Below are 24,002 nucleotides of genomic sequence, written 5' to 3' on the forward strand. Positions count from 1 at the left end.
TACAGGAGGACTGCCAAAACAAATAAGGTCATGGTTTCTTTTGCAAACCCTTTAAAACATGTATTTTCTTGCGTGGCCACATGTCCTTATGGAAACAATTAACAGCAGGTACAATGTGTTTTGGGTTGGTGGTCGGGGATTGGCAGAACACTGGATAGACATGGTCTTGCAAGTCATTCAGCTGAAATTCAATATAAATTGAGAGACGATTGTATGGAATTTAAGGCAACAATACCTAAAGGCTATACTCATTTATAATATGGCGGACTCAAATGGTAAACTGCTGCGTAACCCAGAGGGTTGCATGTGTTAACCGTTTTGCTACATCACTATGATAATGCAGACTAATTGGCAGATAGACAGATGACACACAAAAAGACAACATGTGGATAGAACTCATACAGCAAGTGGCGATCAAGATCGTGGGAAAGTAGCAGCCTTGTCAGAGCCCAGATACTCCACAAATCTCACAGTGCATGGGCCTAAGATATAATATAACAAGAACATGAGTAAAAGCCAAATGGCTTCCTGTATCTGTTTCTACTGTTTAGAAGTGAACACTGGTCTTTACACCTGAAGGGATGCACATTGATACATTTTGCTGTCGACTAACCAACCCGCATTAACCGGTCAACAAAATGTAAAAAAAATAATAATAATGTAATAAAAACAGTAAAATTGTATGACGAACAGAAAATACTATGCATGCATACAAAAAATATACATTTTTCATTAAGAGAACCATGCAACAATAGCAAGCCTATCGTCTTTCAGTCAAAAGGCTTTAGCCTATTATTGAACATGGAACTCCTGCAATGAAGCAGCTAATAATTGTCCAAATTCAATTTGCAGGAAAACCCTGATCTAAAACAGCACACCGAATGCGAGCGGTTCCATGTGACAGCTGAAAATCTCAGTTAGAAACATAGAACGGGGGGGACTCGAATAGCAACAACTAGGATGGCCCACTGGCTTCTGGACAATGAAATAAAGTTGATATGAAAACCAATACATCAGGAGAGAAATGCTGGTTAATGGCATGATGAAAATCAAAATAATTGCCTCCACGTTTCTATGGATGGATTTTGGCTACTTTGAAGCAAGGTAAGACATGCCTCATTATTTGAGGTAAAGTAAAACATTCAGGTTTCATACAGTTATAATGCCTCATGCTTACATTGCAAAGTGGTTTGTGACACGCTGATAGCCTGCCTACCGTTGACTATAGCCTATGCACTCAAATGATGAAAGGGAGGTGCATTTTAATTACGAGTTGAGATTGAGAAACAAAAATATTTACACTATTTAATTGTAGCCATGGGCTTACAAAAGCATGTTTCACTCAAGCTCTCGCAGTCTCACTGCAGAATTAGATGTTAATCCACAAGTCGTGGGATTAGGCACATCCCCCATCCCCGTCCACAAAACCCTAGCAAAACAAAAACGACTTGGTAATAGAGCTCACTGTTGCCCCTAGTGGCCGGTTTTGAAGGCATTTCCTGACATCCTCAGTTTCGAAGTCAATCTTGAACGATCTCCCTGGTTTCACTCAAGTACCAGCTTTTTGAGGAGCTACTCTCGCGCTGTTTTAAAAGGTGATTGGCTATTCCGCTCCTCAAACAAGGTTAAGTATGCTGTGCACGTGTGATAAATAATATACATGATAACTAACGAAAATAGACAAGTGCCAATTTAATACCACTAAACTATGAAAATGTACTTACAGACTGATAAGCATAACCGGTAAAAATGCATTTTCATTAACACCCCTAACCTGAAGCCAGGACGTAATACAGGAGCACAGTCCTGCTCACCCCAGAAGGGGTCTAAGGACTACCTATATATCACCGTCTTCAAAGAGCAGGCATTTAGTTTAGCCTTAGTTCCACCACACACGTCCAACACTGCCTAAGACCATGAACCACTCCCCCCTCGCCCACTCCGTCAAACACTTGTCATTTGTGTGGGTGAGAGCCTGATCAGCAATGTGGTTGAGGTCAAAAAGGCCAAGGGGAGTTTAACTATGCAAACTCGCACCACTAATACCAAAGCTTCTCAGCAAATTCAAAAGCTGTCCAAAAAGTTTGGACCACAACTGTAACAAAATAAGAATAAGTGTGTGTTTTTCCTCTCTTACCGTATTGGTGGGATCGTCTTGCAGTATTGAATCATACTGCTTGCTGGCATCCTCGTACCTTCAAAGGCGGAAGAAGAAGAAAAAGACTCACCGGTCAAGACAAATTAGGTGGTGTTGAAATCAAACAGAGTTCAAGGCAATCAAGTTTCGGTACACAACACAGCCGGTCTCTATGGTTACACTGTGAACCCTTGCCGAAATCAGCAGTGATCTAAAAGAGGAAATAAACAGTCATTACTGTTGCTGCTCAAAGCCTGCGTTGTTGAGAGGCTTACACCACTTAACGAGTCAAGAAACCAATACAAAGAGTAGAGAAGCACACTGATTTGAAGAGTGTACACACAAGTATTGCCTTTGATTTGCTTAAAAAGGTGAATCAAATCAATCTGTTCAGTTGCGTTTTAAAGGCCTTTCTTTTGAGCCGTGTAGAATAATGGTCTACCTTCTATTACATACAAGTCTGATCAGAGCATATATTCAACACAATGTGTGTTTTAAAGTTACGGAGCAAAAGGGGAAACCCATACGATCCTGTTTAAAATGAGTGAGTTATGAGCTGTAAATATCAAACCATGCAGACATTTCCTGGCAACAGGGAGGTGGGGAGGCGTGTTCACTTCACATGTCATGTCAAATCATGGGTCCGCAGGGATGATTTTGAACTTGTTTTTTTTATTAGAGGCGAACAGCAATGCAAACGGTTTAGCAGCCAAAAAAGCCGGGGCTCCATGATCAAAACCTGTTCTGCCCACCACAACCTACAACAGAAGCAACTCTGTTTCCCATTAGCAGTGAGCAGCCCCACTTCCAGTGCCACTCCTTCCCTCACATCCACTTTATTACTCAACTGCACTCTGGGAGATTTCAGATGGCACCAGGCAACCACTCATGAGCCACTTTGATATGCTTTATTTACTGGGGGGGCTCAACAAAACACAGTGTGTGTGTGTGTGTGTGTGTGTGTGTGTGTGTGTGTGTGTCGAGGGTGAGGGATGGTTAGTTGTTTGAAGCTGTGTCATTCCAGTGTACCTCCGCCTGAAGCCAATTAGAGGCCAGCGTGTGCCATTAATTTAATCTGACAGTGCAGGAGTTCAATTATCACATCAACTCCGACATAACCGATAAACGAGTCATGGTGATCAGGGGTGGTAAACAAATTGAATTACCCTTACTCCAGTTCCAGTCAAAAATACTGTGTTTATCTTGTACCCTTACATTCACTCCCTTTCTGTTTTTATTCATCACAATTGCAGATGTACAAATAAACAGTGCTGAGAAGAAACAAAGCTGAAACTGTGGTGGCATGTCAATATTTACAGGCAGGCAAGACCTCATCTCTCAGCTCAGTGACGAAAAGCACAACAAGAGCATAATTATAATTTTTTTTAACAGAAGATTGAGGGACCCCCAGAATAGCAGTGGGAGCAAACCACTTCCTTCCTGGGGAATCCCTCGCTCAGGCTAAAAGGGCCGAGCACTGAACCATTCACTTCTTTTTTCTCCCCCTTTTTGCCAGTTGAATGGTTGTTTCCAACACAAACAGAGCCCACCACACACACACACTCACCCAGACCATCGTACCACTTAGGATCTACAGTACTCCCCCGCCTTAACCCCAGGCCTATAGGGTAAATTCAGATTAATTCAATCACTTTTTGACAGCATCCCTTTTGCTTTAAACAAAACTTTCCATATGTTCTCCTATGGAAAAAAGTGGTCGGAAAGTGACTTGGACCTGAATGTCAAAACATTCAGGAGATAAAAGGTGCTCAAAGTGCAACCATTTTCCATTCCCCACCATACCATGTGACATCCATGTCTTCATCACTGGAAAATATCAACGGTTGAGTTTGAGATAATTTAAAAGCTTACAAAAAGTGGTCAAACTAAGTATTTATTTTTAAAAAAGTTTCATAATAAATAAATAAAAACTTTAACGTCAATTATCTAAAAACACACCGATTTTTTCCATATTCGCATATGTTGTAGCTTAGACCCTATTTCACAACATCTGAGGTTTTTGTGTTGCGCCCGCCATCGGTTGAGACACAACATGCTCTTGAATACAGGGTGGTTGCCATTAAGGGCTGACCCCATTTAGTCGACAGGTCGATTGTATGGTCTATAGGCCGCTGGTCGGCAAAAATGTATTTAGTCGTGCGGGCACAAATTGATTTATTTTTTTAAGGAACACGAGACACCTGTCTGATTTGTACCGCTCTGTGGACTAATCCATTGTGGAGACCGTGGGGATGGCACAGTCCATCACCCTAAGACAGTGGTTCCCAACCAGGGGTCCTAGGTTCAGTAATTGAAAAAGGTTAGGAACCATTGCTCTAAGACATACAGTGCCTTTGGTCTTTCCGATGACCTTCTTGCCTGGTTGCTAAGTTTGGTTGAATGGCCAGCTCTAGGCAGAGACTGGGTAGTTCCATATTTTTTCCATTTACCAATAATGGAGATCACTTTGCTCTGGGAAACTTTCAACACTCTATACAGAGTATATACAGTGCCAGTCAAAAGTTTGGACACACTCTCTGTGATGATTTTGTGCTGATAATCGTAGCATTGTCACATTGTCACTCAACATTTCATTTGGATTCGGTGGACTGATATATAGTGCAGTCGGAAAATATTCAGACCCCTTGACTTATTCCACATTTTGTTACGTCACAGCCTGATTCTAAAATGGTTTAATTGTCCCCCCCATCAATCTGCAAACAATACCCCATCATGACAAAAACAGGTTTGCTGTTTGCTAATTAATTTTTAAAGTATTCAGACCCTTTACTCAGTACTTTGTTGAAGCACCTTTGGCAGCAATTACAGCCTCGAGTCTTATTGGGTATGACGCTACAAGCTTGGCACACCTGTATTTGGGGAGTTTCTTCCCTTCTTTTCTGCAGATCCTCTCAAGCTCTGTCAGGTTGGATGGGGAGCGTCAATGCACAGCTATTTTCAGGTCTCTCCAGAGATGTTAGATCGGGTTCAAGTCCGGGCTCTGGCTGGGCCACTCAAGGACATTCGGAGACTTGTCCCGAAGCCACTCCTGCGTTGTGTTGGCTGTGAGCTTAGGGTCATTGAGGTCCTGAGCGATCTAGAGCAGGTTTTCATCAAAGATCTCTATGTACTTTTCTCTGTTCATCTTTCCCTCGATCCTGACTAGCCTCCCAGTTCCCTGCCACTGAAAAACATCCCCACAGCATGATGCTGCCACCACGCTTCACCGTTGGGATGATAATTGTCCAGGTGATGAGCGGTGCCTGGTTTCCTCCAGATGTGACACTTGGCATTCAGGCCAAAAAGAGTTCAATCTTGGTGTCATCAGAACAGAGAATCTTGTTTGTCATGGACAGAGATCTTTAGGTGCCTTTTAGCAAACTCCACACGGGCTGCCATGTGCCTTTTACTGAGGAGTGGCTTCTGTTTGGACACTACCATAAAGGCCTAATTGGTGGAGGGCTGCATAGATGGTTGTCCTTCTAGAAGGTTCTCCCATCTCTACAGAGCAACTCTGGAGCGCTGACAGAATGACCATTGCGTTCTTGGTCACATCCCTGACCAAGGCCCTTCTCCCCCGATTGCTCAGTATGGCTGGACGTCCAGCTCAAGGAAGTCTTGGTGGTTCCAAACTACTTCCATTTAAATGATTATTATAAATGATTATAATTTAATCCATTTTAGAATAAGGCTGTAACGTAAAACAAAATGTGGGGAAAAAGGGAAGAGGTCTGAATACTTTCTGAATGCACTGTTGGGTACATACCATTTTGAGAACAGATTAATACAATAGAATGGCCTGCCCTATTCTTCTTTCACAATTGGTGATAACATAATTATGCATCTGTCACTTCACCTCGCTCATCAACTCACCCATTCTCCTTAACTTAATTTATTTCATCTGTGTGTGAGAGAATTATTTTCTGTATAGTTTAAGTTCAGTTCCAAGGCAATTATCAGAGTGATTATCAACTGGACACAGCACCTTCTACTGTCGGGAGAAGGAGCGGAGCAGGCCCTACTGTTGAGAGGGGCAACGGGGTAAAACCATTAAAAAAATTCTGCTAAAACTGGTTACAACTCCAGTTCTGTATAAGAGTACCACAGTATGAGTCATAATACCCATAAAACCTAGTGGTCAAACAAGGAAATGTTTCCAATTGTTAATACACCATTTATTTTTCCCATAGAGGATTTTAGAAACACTTAAAATATGGGGCTGTGTTTCGTGTAGGCTTTCCCTGGCATTACGTTTTGATAAATCACTCTAGGACAAATTTACAATATTTTTGACTGTATTTACCACCCCCCCCCCCCCCCCCCAAAATGTTTTTTTTTTTAATGCTAATTATCAGCTTATGTGGCTATCATAAAGAACTACAAAATGTCATGATCTGGACGAGACTGACGAATCGAGGCAAAGGTAAGCATCTCTGGATTAACCATTACATTTTAGATAAATTTAGTAATGAATAAATTGGCTACATTTCTTTCAAATGGACAATTCTGTGAACTGTTGACATAATATATGTTAACAAAGGTATCAGCTAGAGATGACATGCAGGACCTTGCAAGGATTTGTAGTCTTGCATGATGTCTTGTGGCTAATTAGCATTTTTGAAAGACTAAATAGAGCAGAATAGATTGTTAGAAGTCAACTTGCCCGAGAGAGATTTAAATGGCTCACAAAAGTAAGCCTACACTAAACACAGCCCTTATTTTAAGTGTTCCAAAAATTCCCTATGGGAAAAATTAATGGTAGAAACCATTTCCCCAAATGACTGCTAGGTTTTATGGGTATTATGACACCTCCATTGTGGGGCTCTATTAGGCCTACTTAAGACAAAATATATTTTTTAAAGTCTGCAGTAAGGCAGCATTTCATTGTAGTAAAGGATGACGCCAAAAAAGAGGACTACAAAACCTGCAAACACTAGTTCGCTTACCATAGTTGGACAACAAACAAGACATTACACTTGAAAACAGTAAATGAGTCTACTTTGTTTTTCAAGTTGCAGATTCTAGTTGACAGATTGCATATGCTTGACAGCGGCCGCTGCAGTGGATGGAGCTCTCCAAGGTGATGAACTGAATCTTCAGTGAGCGATTTCTCCTGCATTGGATAGCAGTCGCTCTCCTCCGTTCTGAAACCATCTTTGGTGCGCTGTTGAATTGGCGCAATGCTGGTTTGCATGTTAACTTCTACTTGGTACTCATCCCGGATCCGGGAGCACCCTCATCAGTAAAAAAACTGACTAGCATAGCCTAGCATAGCGCCACAAGTAAATACTAGCATCTAAATATCATGAAATCACAAGTCCAAGACACCAGATGAAAGATACACATCTTGTGAATCCAGCCATCATTTCTGATTTTTAAAATGTTTTACAGGGAAGACACAATATGTATTTCTATTAGCTAACCACGATAGCAAAAGACCCAACTTTTTTTTTCTCACCATTTTTTTACTGCATAGGTAGCTATGACAAATTCGACCAAATAAAGATATAAATAGTCACTAACCAAGAAACAACTTCATCAGATGACAGTCTGATAACATATTTATTGTATAGCATATGTTTTGTTAGAAAAATGTGCATATTTCAGGTATAAATCATAGTTTTACATTGCAGCCACCATCACAACTCTCACCAAAGCAACTAGAATAACTACAGAGAGCAACGTGAATTACCTAAATACTCATCATAAAACATTTATGAAAAATACACAGCGTACAGCAAATGAAAGACAAAGATCTTGTGAATCCAGCCAATATTTCAGATTCTTTAAGTGTTTTACAGCGAAAACACAATTTAGCATTATATTAGCTTACTACAATAGCCAACCACACAGCAACATTGATTCAACATAACGTTGGCGATAGCGAATAAACCAGCAAAAGATATTAATTTTTTCACTAACCTTCTCAAACTCCATCAGATGACAGTCCTATAACATCATATTACACAATACATATATGGTTTGTTCAAAAATGTGCATATTTAGCGGCACAAATCGTGGTTATACATTGTGAATAGTAGCCAAACTGCAAACAAAATGTCGGGAGAAATCTTGGGAGAGGCACCTAATCTAATCAATAACTAATCATAAACTTGACTAAAAAATACAGGTTGGACAGCAAATTAAAGATACATTAGTTCTTAATGCAACCGCTGTGTTAGATTTTTTAAATTAACGTTACTACGGCATACAGCTTACGTTATAGCGAGACCGCCCCGAAATTAATGGCGGAATATTAGTCTGAACAATTTCAGATATACGAATTAACATCATAAATTGTTCCTACTATTTGATGAGCTTCCATCAGAATGTTGTACAAGTTGTCCTTTGTCCAGGATAATCGTTGCTCGGTTGTAGAATGTCGTCTTCAACTGTGTAATTAGCAGCAAACTTTAGCCATGTGGCGCATAAGTGGCCAACCCTCCATAACGCAGAACAAAGAAAATACCGAAAATCGCATTAAACTGATATAAACTGATATAACTCGGTTTAAAATAACTACATTATGATGTTTTTAACACATATATCAAATTAAATCAGAGCCGGAGATATCTAACTTATAAAACGAAAGCTTTTCAGAGCGCGATGGAGAGGTCCTTCCTGCGTCAGGTCAAACCATGAAAAGACCGGTCCTTCCGTTCCAACATGTCTTGTTCCGTCTCAGATCTAGCTAGACACCCCATTCCAATTCTCACTGCTTACTGACATCTAGGGGAAGGCGTATGCAGTGCATGTCGACCCATAGATTACATGCAAATTTATAAACTGACCCTGGAACAGAGCCCCAGATTTCAGATTTTTCAGTTCCTGACAGGAAGTTTGCTGCAAAATGAGTTCTGTTTTACTCACAGATATAATTCAAACGGTTTTAGAAACTAGAGTGTTTTCTATCCAATAGTAATAATAATATGCATATTGTACAAGCAAGAATTGAGTACGAGGCAGTGTAATTTGGGAACAAATTTTTACAAAGTCGAAATGGCGCCCCCCTATTGAGAAAAGGTTTTAAACAACATAATTCTTAATTTTCACTTGGCCTTCTCAAATATAGTTCAAACAAGACATATTGTGTAGCCTACTACCGGCAACTTCGGGAGCGTAATGGAGGAATCTGCGAATGCCAGAAGTACCGACAGTAACAACAATTCTAGTACCTTTTTCATGTTATGGTATCGAAAAAGTACAGAAGTTTCAGTATGCCGTTGCAAATTTCCTTCACAACAAACTTAGGCTCATTCTGCTCAGAACAAGCCATGTCATCTTGTAACTAGAGGTCGACCGATTATGATTTTTCAACGCCGATACCGATTATTTGAGGACCAAAAAAAGCTGATACTGATTAAATCAGACAATTTTTATATATATTTGTAATAATGACAATTACAGCAATACTGAATGAACAATGAACACATTTATTTTAACTTAATATAATACATAAATGAAATATATTTAGTCTCAAGTAAATAATGAAACATGTTCAATTTGGTTTAAATAATACAAAAACACAGTGTTGAAGAAAGTAAAAGTGCAATATGTGCCATGTAAAAAAGCTAACGTTTAAGTTCCTTGCTCAGAACATGAGAACATATGAAAGCTGGTGGTTCAATATTCCCAGTTAAGAAGTTTTAGGTTGTAGTTATTATAGGAATTATGACGCGTTGACTATTTCTATCTATACCATTTGTATTTCATAGACCTTTGACTATTGGATGTTCTTATAGGCACTTTATTATTGCCAACCTAATCTCTGGAGTTGATAAGCTTGAAGGCATAAACAGCGCTGTGCTTCAAGCATTGCGAAAAGCTGCTGGCAAACAAAGGAAAGTGCGGTTTGAATGAATGCTTACGAACCTGCTACTGCCTACCACCGCTCAGTCAGACTGCTTTATCAAATATCAAATCATAGACTTAATTATAATATAATAAACACACAGAAATACAAGCCTTAGGTCATTAATATGGTCAAATCCGGAAACTATCATTTCGAAAACAAAACGTTTATTCTTTCAGTGAAATACAGAACCGTTACGTATTTTATCGAACGGGTGGCAACCCTAAGTCTAAATATTGCTGTTACATTGCACAATCTCCAATGTTGTCATAATTAAGTAAAATTCTGGCAAATTAATTGCGGTCTTTGTTAGGAAGAAATGCTCTTCACACAGTTCGCAACGAGCCAGGCGGCTCAAACTGCTGCATATACCCTGACTCTGCTTGCACTGAACGCAAAAGAGACAATTTCCCTAGTTAATATTGCCTGCTAACATGAATTTCATTTAACTAAATATGAAGGTTTAAAAATATATACGTCTGTGTATTGATTTTAAGAAAGGCATTGATGTTTATGGTTAGGTACATTTGTGTAAAGATTGTGCTTTTTTCGGCAATGCGCTTTTGTTAAATCACCCGTTTGGCGTTGCTGAAATAAGATGTGATTCGATGAGAAATTAACAGGCACCGCATTGATTATATGCAACGCAGGACAAGTTAGTTCACCTAGTAATATCATCAACCATGTGTAGTTAACTAGTGATTATGTGAAGATTGATTGTTATTTATAAGATACGTTTAATGCTAGCTAGCAACTTACCTTGGCTCCTTGCAGCCACAAGGTGCTTTTGACACTGCACTCGTGTAACAGTTTCCTCGTAGATTGCAATGTAATCGGCGTCCAAAAAGGCCGAATACCGATTGTTATGAAAACTTGAAATCGGCCATGCCGATTAATCGGTCGACCTCTACTTGTAACCCTACATCAAACATAGTGATCACAAATGTTGACACTGTATATGACATGAGTTTTAAGATGTGGAAATGTGAAATACACATTTAGACTGATGGGTGTTTGGCTACCTTTTATGACATCAATGTGGTATTTATTATAATCTTGAATGTCTCATCTTTCAAAATGCATCGAGTCATCTTAATTTACTGCATTTCCCTCCCTCACACAACAAAAAAAAATGCAAAAGTTGCACAATTACTGGGAGGGAAGGGGCAACTTCTTGTCGTGTGAGGTGCTCAAATTCAGAACGGCTATCAGTCAGTGCTCTAGCATGTTACTGTACAGCCACTAGGTTCCAATTTAGGCACTTATTAGCGCCCAAATCTTCCATTTTAAACCCGTATACGGTACGAGTATAAAGGGTTAAAGCATTAGACAAGCTCAGTACATATAGTTGATTTTATTAAAACACATAGGGTGTGTCTATATGGGAAAATACATTTTAAAATTATGACCAACCGATTGTTTTCTTTATAGGCGACAGCCCTAGCGTTATTTCAATCACAGCAACATAATTAATATAATGGACAAATCCCTTCAGACCACTGCAATTTAGGCAGTACATCATTGAAATGTAAAATGATTGTACATTTTTATTTCTAATTACTACCACAAATATGACCGCCGGTCTACCCACCAGCGAAATTCAACTTAAAATGGTCATGCCTTTTCTAATACAGTATCTACATGTCTATGATTTCAATAGGTTTCCTATGGAGAATTAATTTTAAATAACATATTACAATTCAAGTCAACATTCTGTGATGTGTGGACCTCCAACCATCTTTGTGGTACCATTTGAAAGTTGAAATGTTATTCCCATTTTAGTACATTTATCAGCCAAAACATGACAACCAACCTGTGTTCAAGAGAATGTTGTCTCTCAACTGATGGCGTGCACAACACAAAAACCTTAGATAATGTCTAAGCTACAACATGATTTATTTTACCTTTTTTTTTTTAACTAGGCAAGTCAGTTCAGAACAAATTCTTATTTACAATGACGGGCTACACTGGCCAAACCCAGAAGACGCTGGGCCAATTGTTTACCGCCCTATGATTTAAAAAAATAAATAATTTTAAAATAGTTTGACAATCCTGTTTGTAAACTTTTAAATTATATAAATCTCAACTGTTTTTCAATTCCAGTGATGAAGACATGTCTCAATGGGTCAACTTTGAAAGGGACAACTGAATGCATTCAACCGAGCACCTTTCTCTCTTGAATGTTTTGACATTCAGGTCCAAAGTCACTTTCTGAGCCCTTCTGCAATGGGCAAATATTTATGGGTTTTGTTCAAATCAAAAGGGATGCTGTCAAAAACATGATTGAATTCAAATGGATTTACCCTTTAGTCTTTCAGCCATGTTACAGTGAGACTCTGAAGCTTACTTTTCCAAAGCCTCCAGCCGCATGCCTGCTAATCGCTTCACTCGTTGGCTACCTGGAAACTGCCTCTTCAGTTCCTGTAGACAAGTCTGCAAGGGAAGTGGGCAGAGAGGAGGTACACTTAGAGTTGGCTGGGTGCAACATGCTACAAATATACACTTTCTTTTACTTAAAGCCCCCACGCAGTCTTTGTAATTGTATTTTTAAATCACTGCAAATGATCACTCTGTTAATTTCATGAAAATAACATATTACATTTACATTCTAGTCATTCAGCAGACACTCTTATCCAGAGCAACTTACACAGTTAGTGCATTCACCTTAGAGATTCTCCGGTACTTTTGTAAACTGTTTTGCCAGTAGTTCTGAAACTAGCACTCACGAACCAAAAGTGGTCCCCTGAAAATTGCGTACTTCATCGCATATGTGCACCACATCATTGCTCGCTCTATATCGGTCTCCACTGTGCCGTTGGGTCCGCCCCGCAGATAACACTGGGCAGGCCTCCTAATAGCTGTTACTCAAATGTGAGGGGCTGAAGCTCTTTGGCGAGAACTCTAATTGTTAAGGGATTAGCCTACGTGGGGGGAAATGTAGGGAAAATGGCACAGCTTCAAGAAAACAGTCGCTTTCAAACTAGGGATTTCATGACCACCCCTACATAAGATGCATTTTTTATTTTTGTTTTTTTAATTTCACCTTTATTTAACCGTAACATGTATGCACGCATTACTTTGGATAAAAGCATCTGCTAAAATGGCATATATTATTATATTATGGCTAATTGAGGTAAAACAGTAATTCTGCATGTATGAACTACACAGCCCTTAGTCGCCAAAGTGGCGAAGCATGTCTTACAGCTAGTTAGGTGAGAAATGTTTTACATTTACATTTTAGTAATTTAGCAAATGCTCTTATCCAGAACGACTTACAGGAGTAGGACACTTTAAAATCTGTTATATTTTGTGCCTGATTCCAATACATTTTTTCCCAAATTCCGTTTTCTCCTTTTTGTTTTTCCAGGTTTCAGTTTCCCTTTTTTATCACTTTTTAAAAATAAAAAAAACCACAACAATGTTTAAACCACATCAGGACACCACTTTTGAGGTCTGGGAAAAAATCTAAGAAATGTTGCATTTTGGGTGTAGTTACCCTTTATTACAAGTGTGCACCATTCAGAGACCGTTGTTTGGTTAGCTGTGTTTCTGTAGCGCTCATGTGATTGCAGAGTTAGCAAAACAAAATGGCCACTGGATTGATGCAAATAATGATGTCATTCTGCCAGGTAGGCATAGGCTACTTTGTAGTTAACATTTAGTTTAAAAGGTTTTGGGGAAAGCCTTTCCATCCATCAGCAGACGATTATCATTAGCATTACCGTTAACGGCTACACAAAGTGCAGACTAGACATACGTGCACTGCACACAAACGGGCATACCTGTGCTTTTTCAGAAGGTTGCAGGAAAATAAGTATCACTGATGCATGTTCATATCTTATGATTAACTTCAGCAAATTAATACATTTTCTAATACGTTTAATACATTTAGTTGATTTCCTACTAAGTTAAATACATATTTGAATATTGCTTAATTACTTCAGAAAATCTGGATTCCGTGATTCCGTCTGCGTTTTCCGCAACGCAGATTTTATATGCCCTAAAGAAGAAATTAGGGTTAAAACCTTCCGGTTACCGGCCCAAAACTTAACCGCTAGGCTACCTGCGCCCAATATATTTTTATCATTTACTTCCCTGAGCCTCCTTTTGCCATTGAAATGCTCAGCCTGATCGTCTGGGCATATTGATGCAAATTTAAATATACAGTGGGGCAAAAAAGTATTTAGTCAGCCACCAATTATGCATGTTCTCCCACTTAAAAATGAGATGAGAGGCCTGTAATTTTCATCATAGGTACACTTCAACTATGACAGACAAAATGAGAAGAAAAAAAATCCAGAAAATCACATTGTAGGATTTTTAATGAATTTATTTGCAAATTATGGTGGAAAATAAGTATTTGGTCAATAACAAACGTTTCTCAATACTTTGTTATATACCCTTTGTTGGCAATGACAGAGGTCAAACGTTTTCTGTAAGTCTTCACAAGGTTTTCACACACTGTTGCTGGTATTTTGGCCCATTCCTCCATGCAGATCTCCTCTACGTTTGACCAATAATCATTTTGTAATGCTTTTATGCATGATAAAAATCGATTTCTGAACATGTACTTACTTCACAAATTTGCGCAAGGAGGCATGGGGAAAGGCAGCCTCGCTGTGCCTTTCTCCCGCCCTTCAAACTCATTGACATGACATGTGTATCTGAGTTTTTTTTCTTTTTTCTTTCACCTTTATTTAACCAGGTAGGCTAGTTGAGAACAAGTTCTCATTTACAACCGCGACCTGGCCAAGATAAAGCAAAGCAGTGCGACACATGGAATAAACAAGCGTACAGTCAATAACACAACTGAAAAAAATAAAGTCTATATACAGTGTGTGAAAATGGCGTGAGGTTGTAAGGCAATAAATAGGCCATAGTAGCAAGTAATTACAATTTAGTAAATTAACACTGGAGTGATAGATGTGCAGATGATGTGCAAGTACAAATACTGGTGTGCAAAAGAGCAGAAAAGTAAATTAAAACAATATGGGGATGAGGTAGGTAGATTGGATGGAATATTTACAGATGGGCTATGTACAGCTGCAGCGATCGGTAAGCTGCTCGGATAGCTGATGTTTAAAGTTAGTGAGGGAAATACAAGTCTCCAGCGATTTTTCCAATTCGTTCCAGTCATTGGCAGCAGAGAACTGGAAGGAAAGGCAGCCAAAGGAGGTGTTGGCTTTGGGGATGACCAGTGAGACATACCTGCTGGAGCGCGTGCTACGGTGGGTGTTGTTATCGTGACCAGTGAGATGAGGTAAGGCGGAGCTTAACCTAGCAAAGACTTATAGATGACCTGGAGTCAGTGCGTCTGGCGACGAATATGTAGCCAGGGCCAGCCGATTAGAGCATACAGGTCGCAGTCGAGGGTGGTATATGGGGCTTTGGTGACAAAACGGATGTCACTGTGATAGACTGCATCCAATTTGCTGAGTAGAGTGTTGGAGGCTATTTTGTAAATGACATCGCCAAAGTTTTAGTTTTACATTTTAGATTGGAAATGTTTAATATGAGTCTGGAAGGAGAGTTTACAGTCTAGCCAGACACCTAGGTATTTGTAGTTGTCCACATATTCAGTCAGAAAAGTCAGAAACGTCCAGAGTAGTGATGCTAGTCGGGCGGGCAGGTGCGGGCAGCAAACGGTTGAAAAGCATGCATTTAGTTTTGGAGCAGTTGGAGGCCACGGTAGGAGTGTTGTATGGTATTGAAGCTCGTTTGGAGCTCGTCCAAAGAAGGGCCAGATGTATACAGAATGGTGTTGTGTGCGTAGAGGTGGATCAGGGAATCACCCGCAGCAAGAGCGACATTGATGATATATACAGAGAAAAGAGTCAGCCCGAGAATTGAACCCTGTGGTACCCCCATAGGGACTGCCAGAGATCCGGACAACAGGCCCTCCAATTTGACACACTGAACTCTGTTTGTAAAGTAGTTGGTGAACCAGGCGAGGCAGTCATTTGAGAAACCAAGGCTGTTGAGTCTGTCGATAAGAATAGGTGATTGACAGACTCGAAAGCCTTGGCCAGGTCGATGAAGACGGCTGGACAGTACAATCTTTTATCGATGGCGGTTATGATATCGTTTAGTACCTTGAGCGTGGCTGAGGTGCACCCGTGACCAGCTCGGAAACCGGATTAGGTACGGTGGGATTCAAAATGGTCAGTGATCTGTTTGTTCACTTGGCTTACGAAGACTTTAGAAAGGCAGGGCAGGTTGGATATAGGTCTATAACAGTTTGGGTCTAGAGTGTCACCCCCTTTGAAGAGGGGGATGACTGCGTCAGCTTTCCAATATTTAGGGATCTTGGACGATACGAAAGAGAGGTTGAACAGGCTGGTAATAGGGGTTGCAACAATGGTGGTGGATAAGTTTAGAAAGAGAGGGTCCAGATTGTCTAGCCCAGCTGATTTGTATGGGTCCAGGTTTTGCAGCTCTTTCAGAACATCTGCTATCTGGATTTGGGTGAAGGAGAAGCGGGGAGGCTTGGGCAAGTAACTGCGGGGGGTGTGGAGCTGTTGGCCGGGGTAGCCAGGAGGAAAGCATGGCCAGCCGTAGAGAAATGCTTATTGAAATTCTCGATTATCGTGGATTTATCGGTGGTGACAGTGTTACCTAGCATCAGTGGGCAGCTGGGAGGAGGTGCTCTTGTTCTCCATGGACTTTACAGTGTCCCAAAACTTTTTGGAGTTAGAGCTACAGGATGTACATTTCTGTTTGAAAAAGCTAGCCTTTGCTTTCCTGACTGACTGTGTGTATTGGTTCCTGACTTCCCTGAACAGTTGTATATCGCGGGGACTCTTCGATTCTATTGCAGTCCGCCACAGGATGTTTTTGTTTTTTCTACCTTATACTGCAAGCTAACGGCCGTCGAAAGGCAGTCAGAGAGCTTTGCTGCCTTTCACGTTTCAATATGTTCCATACATTTTCATTGCACTCAAATAATAAATGTGCATGTGTATTGGCATGAAAAAAAAAGAAATGAGATAGGTCCCGTGTGGCTCAGTTGGTAGAGCATGGCGCTTGCAACGCCAGGGTTGTGGGTTCGATTCCCACGGGGGACCAGTACAAAAAAAGTATGAATGTATGTACTTGTAAGTCGCTCTGGATAAGAGCGTCTGCTAAATGACTTAAATGTAAATGTATAGACAGAGTCCTTCCTGCCTGTGGACGTCACATGTCATCTTCCGCCTTTTGGCAGTTCGTTCGTTTATGAAGGCGCTGTACATATTCTGCCTCTACTTTAAATCGCTCTGATTTACATAGTATCTGATCAGGATGGCTAACATACTGCATCTGAAACGGTTTTCAATATGAATTCTCACGCAAAACGGGCTATTAAATTGATGGAAGACCAACACCTGAGCTTAGGGACTTAAATCAAAGCTAGGGAGAAAATAACACAATCATTTAAATCTGAATGGTATCAAAAGAAAGACTGGCTCTATGGCTGAGCTGCTACTGCTTCCCCTGCCTGCTGTTCTCCACCAGCAACAGCGTGTTACACGCACTGCACCTTTAAACACAAACAAATATACTGTATCCATGTAAAACATGAATGTTTTTTTTAATGTCATATGCAGTGTTTTTTTGTGTTTTTTCCAGTCCGCCCAGACCATTGAGAGCAGGGCAGGAGGGATAGTTGATGGTTTCCATTCATGGGATCCATGATAAAAGATAAACACAGTCCTGAAGAACTTATGTGAAAATCGGCAGTTGACGTGGTTGAAGACCATGTTGTCTTGTGGCTACCCACAGTTCACCACTTGCTACTATAAAAAGGAGAGGCAGGATGCTCTTTACGGTGAGTTTTTTTTCTCCCGTCTCTATGAGGGAACTGGAGTTTGTTTTTTCACACACTCATGACAGAGGTGAGGAATGGTTATCGTCATGTCCAACGATATCCTGGATGAGATGGAAAGTCTGTCCTGCAGCCCGGATCTTTTGACCTGTCCTACAACAGTCATGTTCTTTCTCACTGGGAGCAGGTGATTGGACAACTTTCCGTAATCTAGTTGTCTTCGCCAATATTCTTTGCAATGCATAGGGAATCGTTGCAAAACATCCTCATATACTGTTCCCATCAACCATAAAATTATTTTAGTTTATGTAATCACTCAATTTTAAGCAGATATGAGCAAAACTGACAGGACATTAACTAGGCGTCAATAGTACATTTAGCCAGATTCAAATCAGTCCAGAAGAGTGGGGAAATTCTATTGGTTCCTGCTCTTTGCAGTGAAAATGCATGTTTTGATTTAACCTGTTGAGGATAGAGGGCGCTATTTACACTTTGGGGGGAAATCGTGCCCAATTTAAATGGCCTCGTACTCAATTCTTGCTCGTACAATATGCATATTATTATTACTATTGGATAGAAAACACTCTAGTTTCTAAAACCGTTTGAATTTTGTCTGTGAGTAAAACAGAACTCATTTGGCAGCACACTTTCTGACCAGGAAGTGGAAAGTCTGAAAATGATGCTCTGTTCAAGGGCATGCCTATAAATGGGCATGATACGCATGAGTATACATGCACGTCATACACCTTCCCCTAGATGTCAAGATGAAGTGAGAGAAGAAATGAAGTGTTTATCTTGGTCTGAGGTGGAATATATCCTCTTGGCACGACGAGTCATCCATTTCCTGTTTTCTGGAAAGCGCGAAGGTGGACCTGGAATTGCCTTCTGAAAAGCCGTCGTTATAGGCGACTACTATCTCCGGCTTTGATTTTATTTGATACATGTCACAATATCATCGTAAAGTATGTTTTTTCAATATAGTTTTATTAGATTTTTGAAATTTATTCGGGACGTTAGGCGTGTTGCGTTGTGTGCCTTTGTTCAGAAGGGAGAGCTTCGCGCCACTTGGCCAGTGTGCTTGCTAATTCAAGAGGGAAAAACGATGTTCTAAATCCAAACAACGACTGTTCTGGACAAAGGACCCCTTGTCCAACATTCTGATGGAAGATCACCAAAAGTAGGACCCATTTTGTGATGCTATTTCATATATCTGTCGAACTGTATACTAGTAGTTTTGCGCCCAGGTTTTGGCCACTCTCTCGCTATAACATAAGCCTTATGTCGTAATGAAGATATTTTTAGAATTCTAACACTGCGATTGCATTAAGAACTAGTGTATCTATCATTTCCTATACAACATGTATTTTTTTGTAATGTTTATGAATAGCTATTTGGTCAGAATAGGTGAGAGTCTAATAGAAATATCCGCACATTCTGGGAAAAAGAAGCTACGTTAGCATAATGGATAACCACTGATTTCAGCTCTAAATATGCACATTTTCGAACAAAACATAAGTGTATGTATAACCTGATGTTATAGGACTGTCATCTGAGGAAGGTTTATGAAGGTTAGTGAAAATTAATATCTTTTGCTGGTTTATTCGCTAACGCTAACGTGCCTTGATGAATGAATGCGGAAGTGTGGTAGGCTATTGTAGTAAGCTAATATAATGCTATATTGTGTTTTCGCTGTAAAACACTTAAAAAATCTGAAATATTGGCTGGATTCACAAGATGCTTGTCTTTCATTTGCTGTACACGATGCATTTTTCAGAAATGTTTTATGATGAGTATTTAGGTATTCCACGTTGGTCTCTATAATTACTCTGGCTGCTTCGGTGCTATTTTTGACGGTAGCTGTGATGGTAGCTGCAATGTAAAACTGATTTATACCTCAAATATGCACATTTTTCGAACAAAACATAGATTTATTGTATAACATGTTATAAGACTGTCATCTGATGAAGTTGTTTCTTGGTTAGTTTGGTTGGTTCTTGGTTAGTTAGGTTGGCTTTGTGCATGCTACCTGTGCTGTGAAAAATGTCTGTCCTCCTTTGTATTTGGTGGTGAGCTAACATAAATATACGTGCTGTTTTCGCTGTAAAACATTTTAAAAATCGGACATGTTGACTGGATTCACAAGATGTGTATCTTTCATTTGCTGTATTGGACTTGTTAATGTGTGAAAGTTAAATATTTCTAAAAAATATTTTTTGAATTTCGCGCTCTGCCTTTTTAGTGGAATGTGGGAGGAGTTCCGCTAGCGGAACGCCTCGGCCAGACAGGCTAGAGGAAACCATGGTTCATTCTGCTTTCCAACAGACACTGGGAGACAAATTCACCTTTCAGCAGGACAATAACTTAAAAAAAAAAAAGGCCAAATATACACTGGAGTTGCTTACCAAGACGACACTGAATGTTCCTGAGTGGCCTAGTCTAGCAATGATCCAAAAATCTCTCAAGTTGGATGTTGTTGTGTTTTTATAATAATGTGCAAATACTGTACAATCCAGCTGTACAAAGCTCTTAGAGACTTACCCATTAAGACTCTCAGCTTTAAATCACTGCCAAAGGTGATTCTAACATGTATTGACTCTGGTGGATGGACACATGTAATCAAGATATATTATTTTTCATAATTCTTTTACAAATTTTTCTTCCTCTGACATTACAGATTACTTTGTGTAGATCATTGACAAAACATGACAATTCAATACATTTTAATCCCACCTTGTAACAACAAAATGTGTAAAAGTCAAGGGGTGTGAATACTTTCTGAAGGCACTTTAAGTAACACAACCTGTAACATATCTATTAGTTAACTCTGTGATGGCAGGTGAATCAACAAGGGGGAGTTAAACTCCATAAAGGTTTACAGCTAACACTGTGTTCATCTATAGTGCGTTTTTTACCCTCCATTATTCCAACACTGCTCAGCAAATGTTTTTTTCCAAAGTACAGACAGATGGAGTAATATTTTTGGCCAAATAAAAATATTTTCACATTTGGCATTGTGGGTGACGAAGTAGCAATGACTGTGAGAGATGGGCTTTGAGGTCGTTGGGTGTGTGTGGCAGCTGTTGGTAGTTCACTTACCCAAGCCAAATCATCCCGACTGCAGTCCAGCGCAGCTATCATCACCTGCTCATAAATTATCCATACTGGGCACAGGAGAAAAAGCACGGTTTTAATATTCCAGTATAGTGTCAGGCAGAACATCAAAACATGATGAATTGACAGACTGTTAACACAGTATTAGTTCTGACTGTAACACAAGGTGCTTTCTTCTTTTTCTACTGGATCATAGGCAGGACAGGAGACGGCCCTAAGTGATGTCTCAACAGGAATAGGGATTAGGCCCCATCTGCTCTCCAAGCATGCTTCTTTTCAACTGTGGGCATTCACTTCAAACTTTTCACTTTCACAATATCTTGAACAGGGAAAATAATGTCTGCCTGCTATCTAGCCATGGTTTCCTATCAACTCAGAAACTCATAACACCACTCAGTCCTAAAATAATGTCTGCTATCTAGCCCTTGAATCCTGGGGAATTGCTTTCAAGTAGAGGTCGACCGATTAATCGGAATGGCCAATTAATTAGGGCCGATTTCATGTTTTCATAACAATCGGTAATCAGCATTTTTGGACACCGATTGTGGCCGATTACATTGCACTCCACGAGGAGACTGCGTGGCAGGCTGACTACCTGTTAGGTGAGTGTAGCAAGAAGCCAAGTTAAGTTGCTAGCTAGCATTAAACTTATCTTATAAAAAACAATAAATTTTCACATAATCACTAGTTAAACTAGTAATATCATCAACCATGTGTAGTTATCTAGCTTGTCCTGCGTTGCATATAATCGATGCGGTGCCGGTTAATTTCTCATCGAATCACAGCCTACTTCACCAAACGGGTGATGATTGAACAAGTGCATTCATGAAAAAAGCACTCGTTGCACCAATGTGTACCTAACCATAAACATCAATGCCTTTCTTGAAAATCAATACACAAGTATATATTTTTAAACCTGCATATTTCGTTAATATTGCCTGCTAACATGAATTTCTTTTCACTAGAGAAATTGTGTCACTTGTCTTGCGTTCCGTGCAAGCAGTCAGGGTATATGCAGCAGTTTGGGACGCCTGGCTGTTTGCGAACTGTGTGAAGACCATTTCTTCCTAACAAAGACCGTAATTAATTTGCCAGAATTGAACATAATTATGACATAATATTGAAGGTTGTGCAATGTAACAGCAATATTTAGACTTAGGGATGCCACCCGTTAGATAAAATACGGAATGGTTCCGTATTTTACTGAAAGAAAAAACGTTTTGTTTTCGAAATGATAGTTTCCGGATTTGACCATATTAACTTCTTATGGCTGCAGGGTCAGTATTGAGAAGCTTGGATGAAAGGTGCACAGAGATGCCCAGAGTAAACGGCCTGCTCCTCAGTCATAGTTGTTAATATATGCATATTATTAGTAGTATTGGATAGAAAACACTCTGAAGTTTCTAAAACTGTTTGAATTATGTCTGTGAGTATAACAGAACTCATATGGCAGGCAAAAACCTGAGAAGAAATCCAAACAGGAAGTGGAAATTCTGAGGCTGGTCGAGTTTCAACCAAGATCCCATTGAAATTACAGCGAGATATGAATGAGTATTCACTTCCTACGGCTTCCACTAGATGTCAAAAGTCTGTAGAACTTTGATGATTCTACTGTGAAGGGGGGCCGGATGAGAGGAGAATTAGTCCATACTTTGACCATGCGCGTTCACATGAGAGGGAGCTCCGTTCCATCGCTCATCTGAAGTCAATGTAATTCTCCGGTTGGAACGTTATTCAAGATTTATGTTAAAAACATTCTAAAGATTGATTCAATACATCGTTTGACATTTTTCTACTGACTGTTACGGAATTTTTGGACATTTCGTCACGTTTTAGTGAACGCGCTTCGTGACTTTGGAATTGTTTACCAAACGCGCTAACCAAAGCAGCTAATTGGACATAAATAACGGACATTATCAAACAAATCAAGCATTTATTGTGGACCTGTGATTCCTGGGAGTGCATTCTGATGAAGATCATCAAAGGTAAGGGATAATTTATCATGTAATTTCTGGTTTCTGTTGACTCCAACATGGCGGCTAATTTGACTATTGTTCTGAGCTCCGTCTCAGATTATTGCATGGTTTGCTTTTTCCGTTTTTTTTTTTTTTTAATCTGACACAGTGGTTGCATTAAGGAGAGGTATATCTATAATTCCATGTGTATAACTTGTATTATCATCTACATTTATGATGAGTATTTCTGTTGAAACGATGTGGCTATGCAAAATCACTGGATGTTTTTGGAACTAGTGAATGTAATGCGCCAATGTAAACTTAGATATAAATATAAATATGAACTTTATCAAACAAAACATATATGTATTGTGTAACATGAAGTCCTATGAGTGTCATCTGATGAAGATCAAAGGTCAGTGATTCATTTTATATCTATTTGTGCTTTTTGTGACTCCTATCAATGGCTGGAAAAATGGCTGTGCTTATTGTGGTTTGGTGTGACCTAACAATCGTTTGTAGTGCTTTCGCTGAAAAGCATATTTGAAATTGGACACTTGTGGGATTAACAACAAGATAACCTTTAAAATTGTATAAGACATGTATGTCTGAGGAATTTTAATTATGAGATTTTGGTTTTTTGAATTTGGCGCCCTGCACTTTCACTGGCTGTGGCTGTCATATCGATCCCGTTACCGGGATTGCAGCCATATTAATGACCTAAGGCTCGTATTTCTGTGTGTTATTATGTTATAATTAAGTCTATGATTTGATATAGCAGTCTAACTGAGCGGTGGTAGGCAGCAGCAGGCTCGTAAGCATTCATTCAAACAGCACTTTCCTGCATTTGCCAGCAGCTCTTCGCTGTGCTTCAAGCATCGAGCTGTTTATGACTTCAAGCCTATCAACTCCCGAGATTAGGCTTGTGTAGCCGATGTGAAATGGCTAGCTAGTTAGCGGGGTCCGTGCTAATAGCGTTTCAATCGGTGACGTCGCTCGCTTTGAGACATTGAAGTAGTTGTTCCCCTTGCTCTGCAAGGGCCGGGGCTTTGTGGAGCGATGGGTAACGATGCTTCGAGGGTGGCTGTTGTCGATGTGTTCCTGGTTCGAGCCCAGGTAGGGGCGAGGAGAGGGACGGAAGCTATA

The 24,002-nt window shown here is 39.9% G+C and overlaps 1 protein-coding gene across 2 annotated transcripts in view; it reads right to left on the reverse strand.

The window, feature by feature from the left end:
• Nucleotides 1–24,002, reverse strand: part of LOC120048271 (ER membrane protein complex subunit 2-like) — a 61,802-nt gene that overhangs the window by 22,999 nt on the left and 14,801 nt on the right. The window contains exons 3-5 of one of the 2 annotated variants that reach the window (XM_038994115.1): nucleotides 20,887–20,951; nucleotides 12,337–12,422; nucleotides 2,138–2,195 (exon numbers count right to left, since the gene is read on the reverse strand). In XM_038994115.1, the coding sequence (XP_038850043.1) occupies nucleotides 2,138–2,195; nucleotides 12,337–12,422; nucleotides 20,887–20,951 (209 nt within the window). The remainder of the gene's footprint in view (nucleotides 1–2,137; nucleotides 2,196–12,336; nucleotides 12,423–20,886; nucleotides 20,952–24,002) is intronic. The other variant, XM_038994116.1, reaches the window with a different exon arrangement.

The sequence above is a fragment of the Salvelinus namaycush genome, chromosome 5, assembly GCF_016432855.1.
Source record: "Salvelinus namaycush isolate Seneca chromosome 5, SaNama_1.0, whole genome shotgun sequence".
Lineage (NCBI taxonomy): Eukaryota > Metazoa > Chordata > Actinopteri > Salmoniformes > Salmonidae > Salvelinus > Salvelinus namaycush.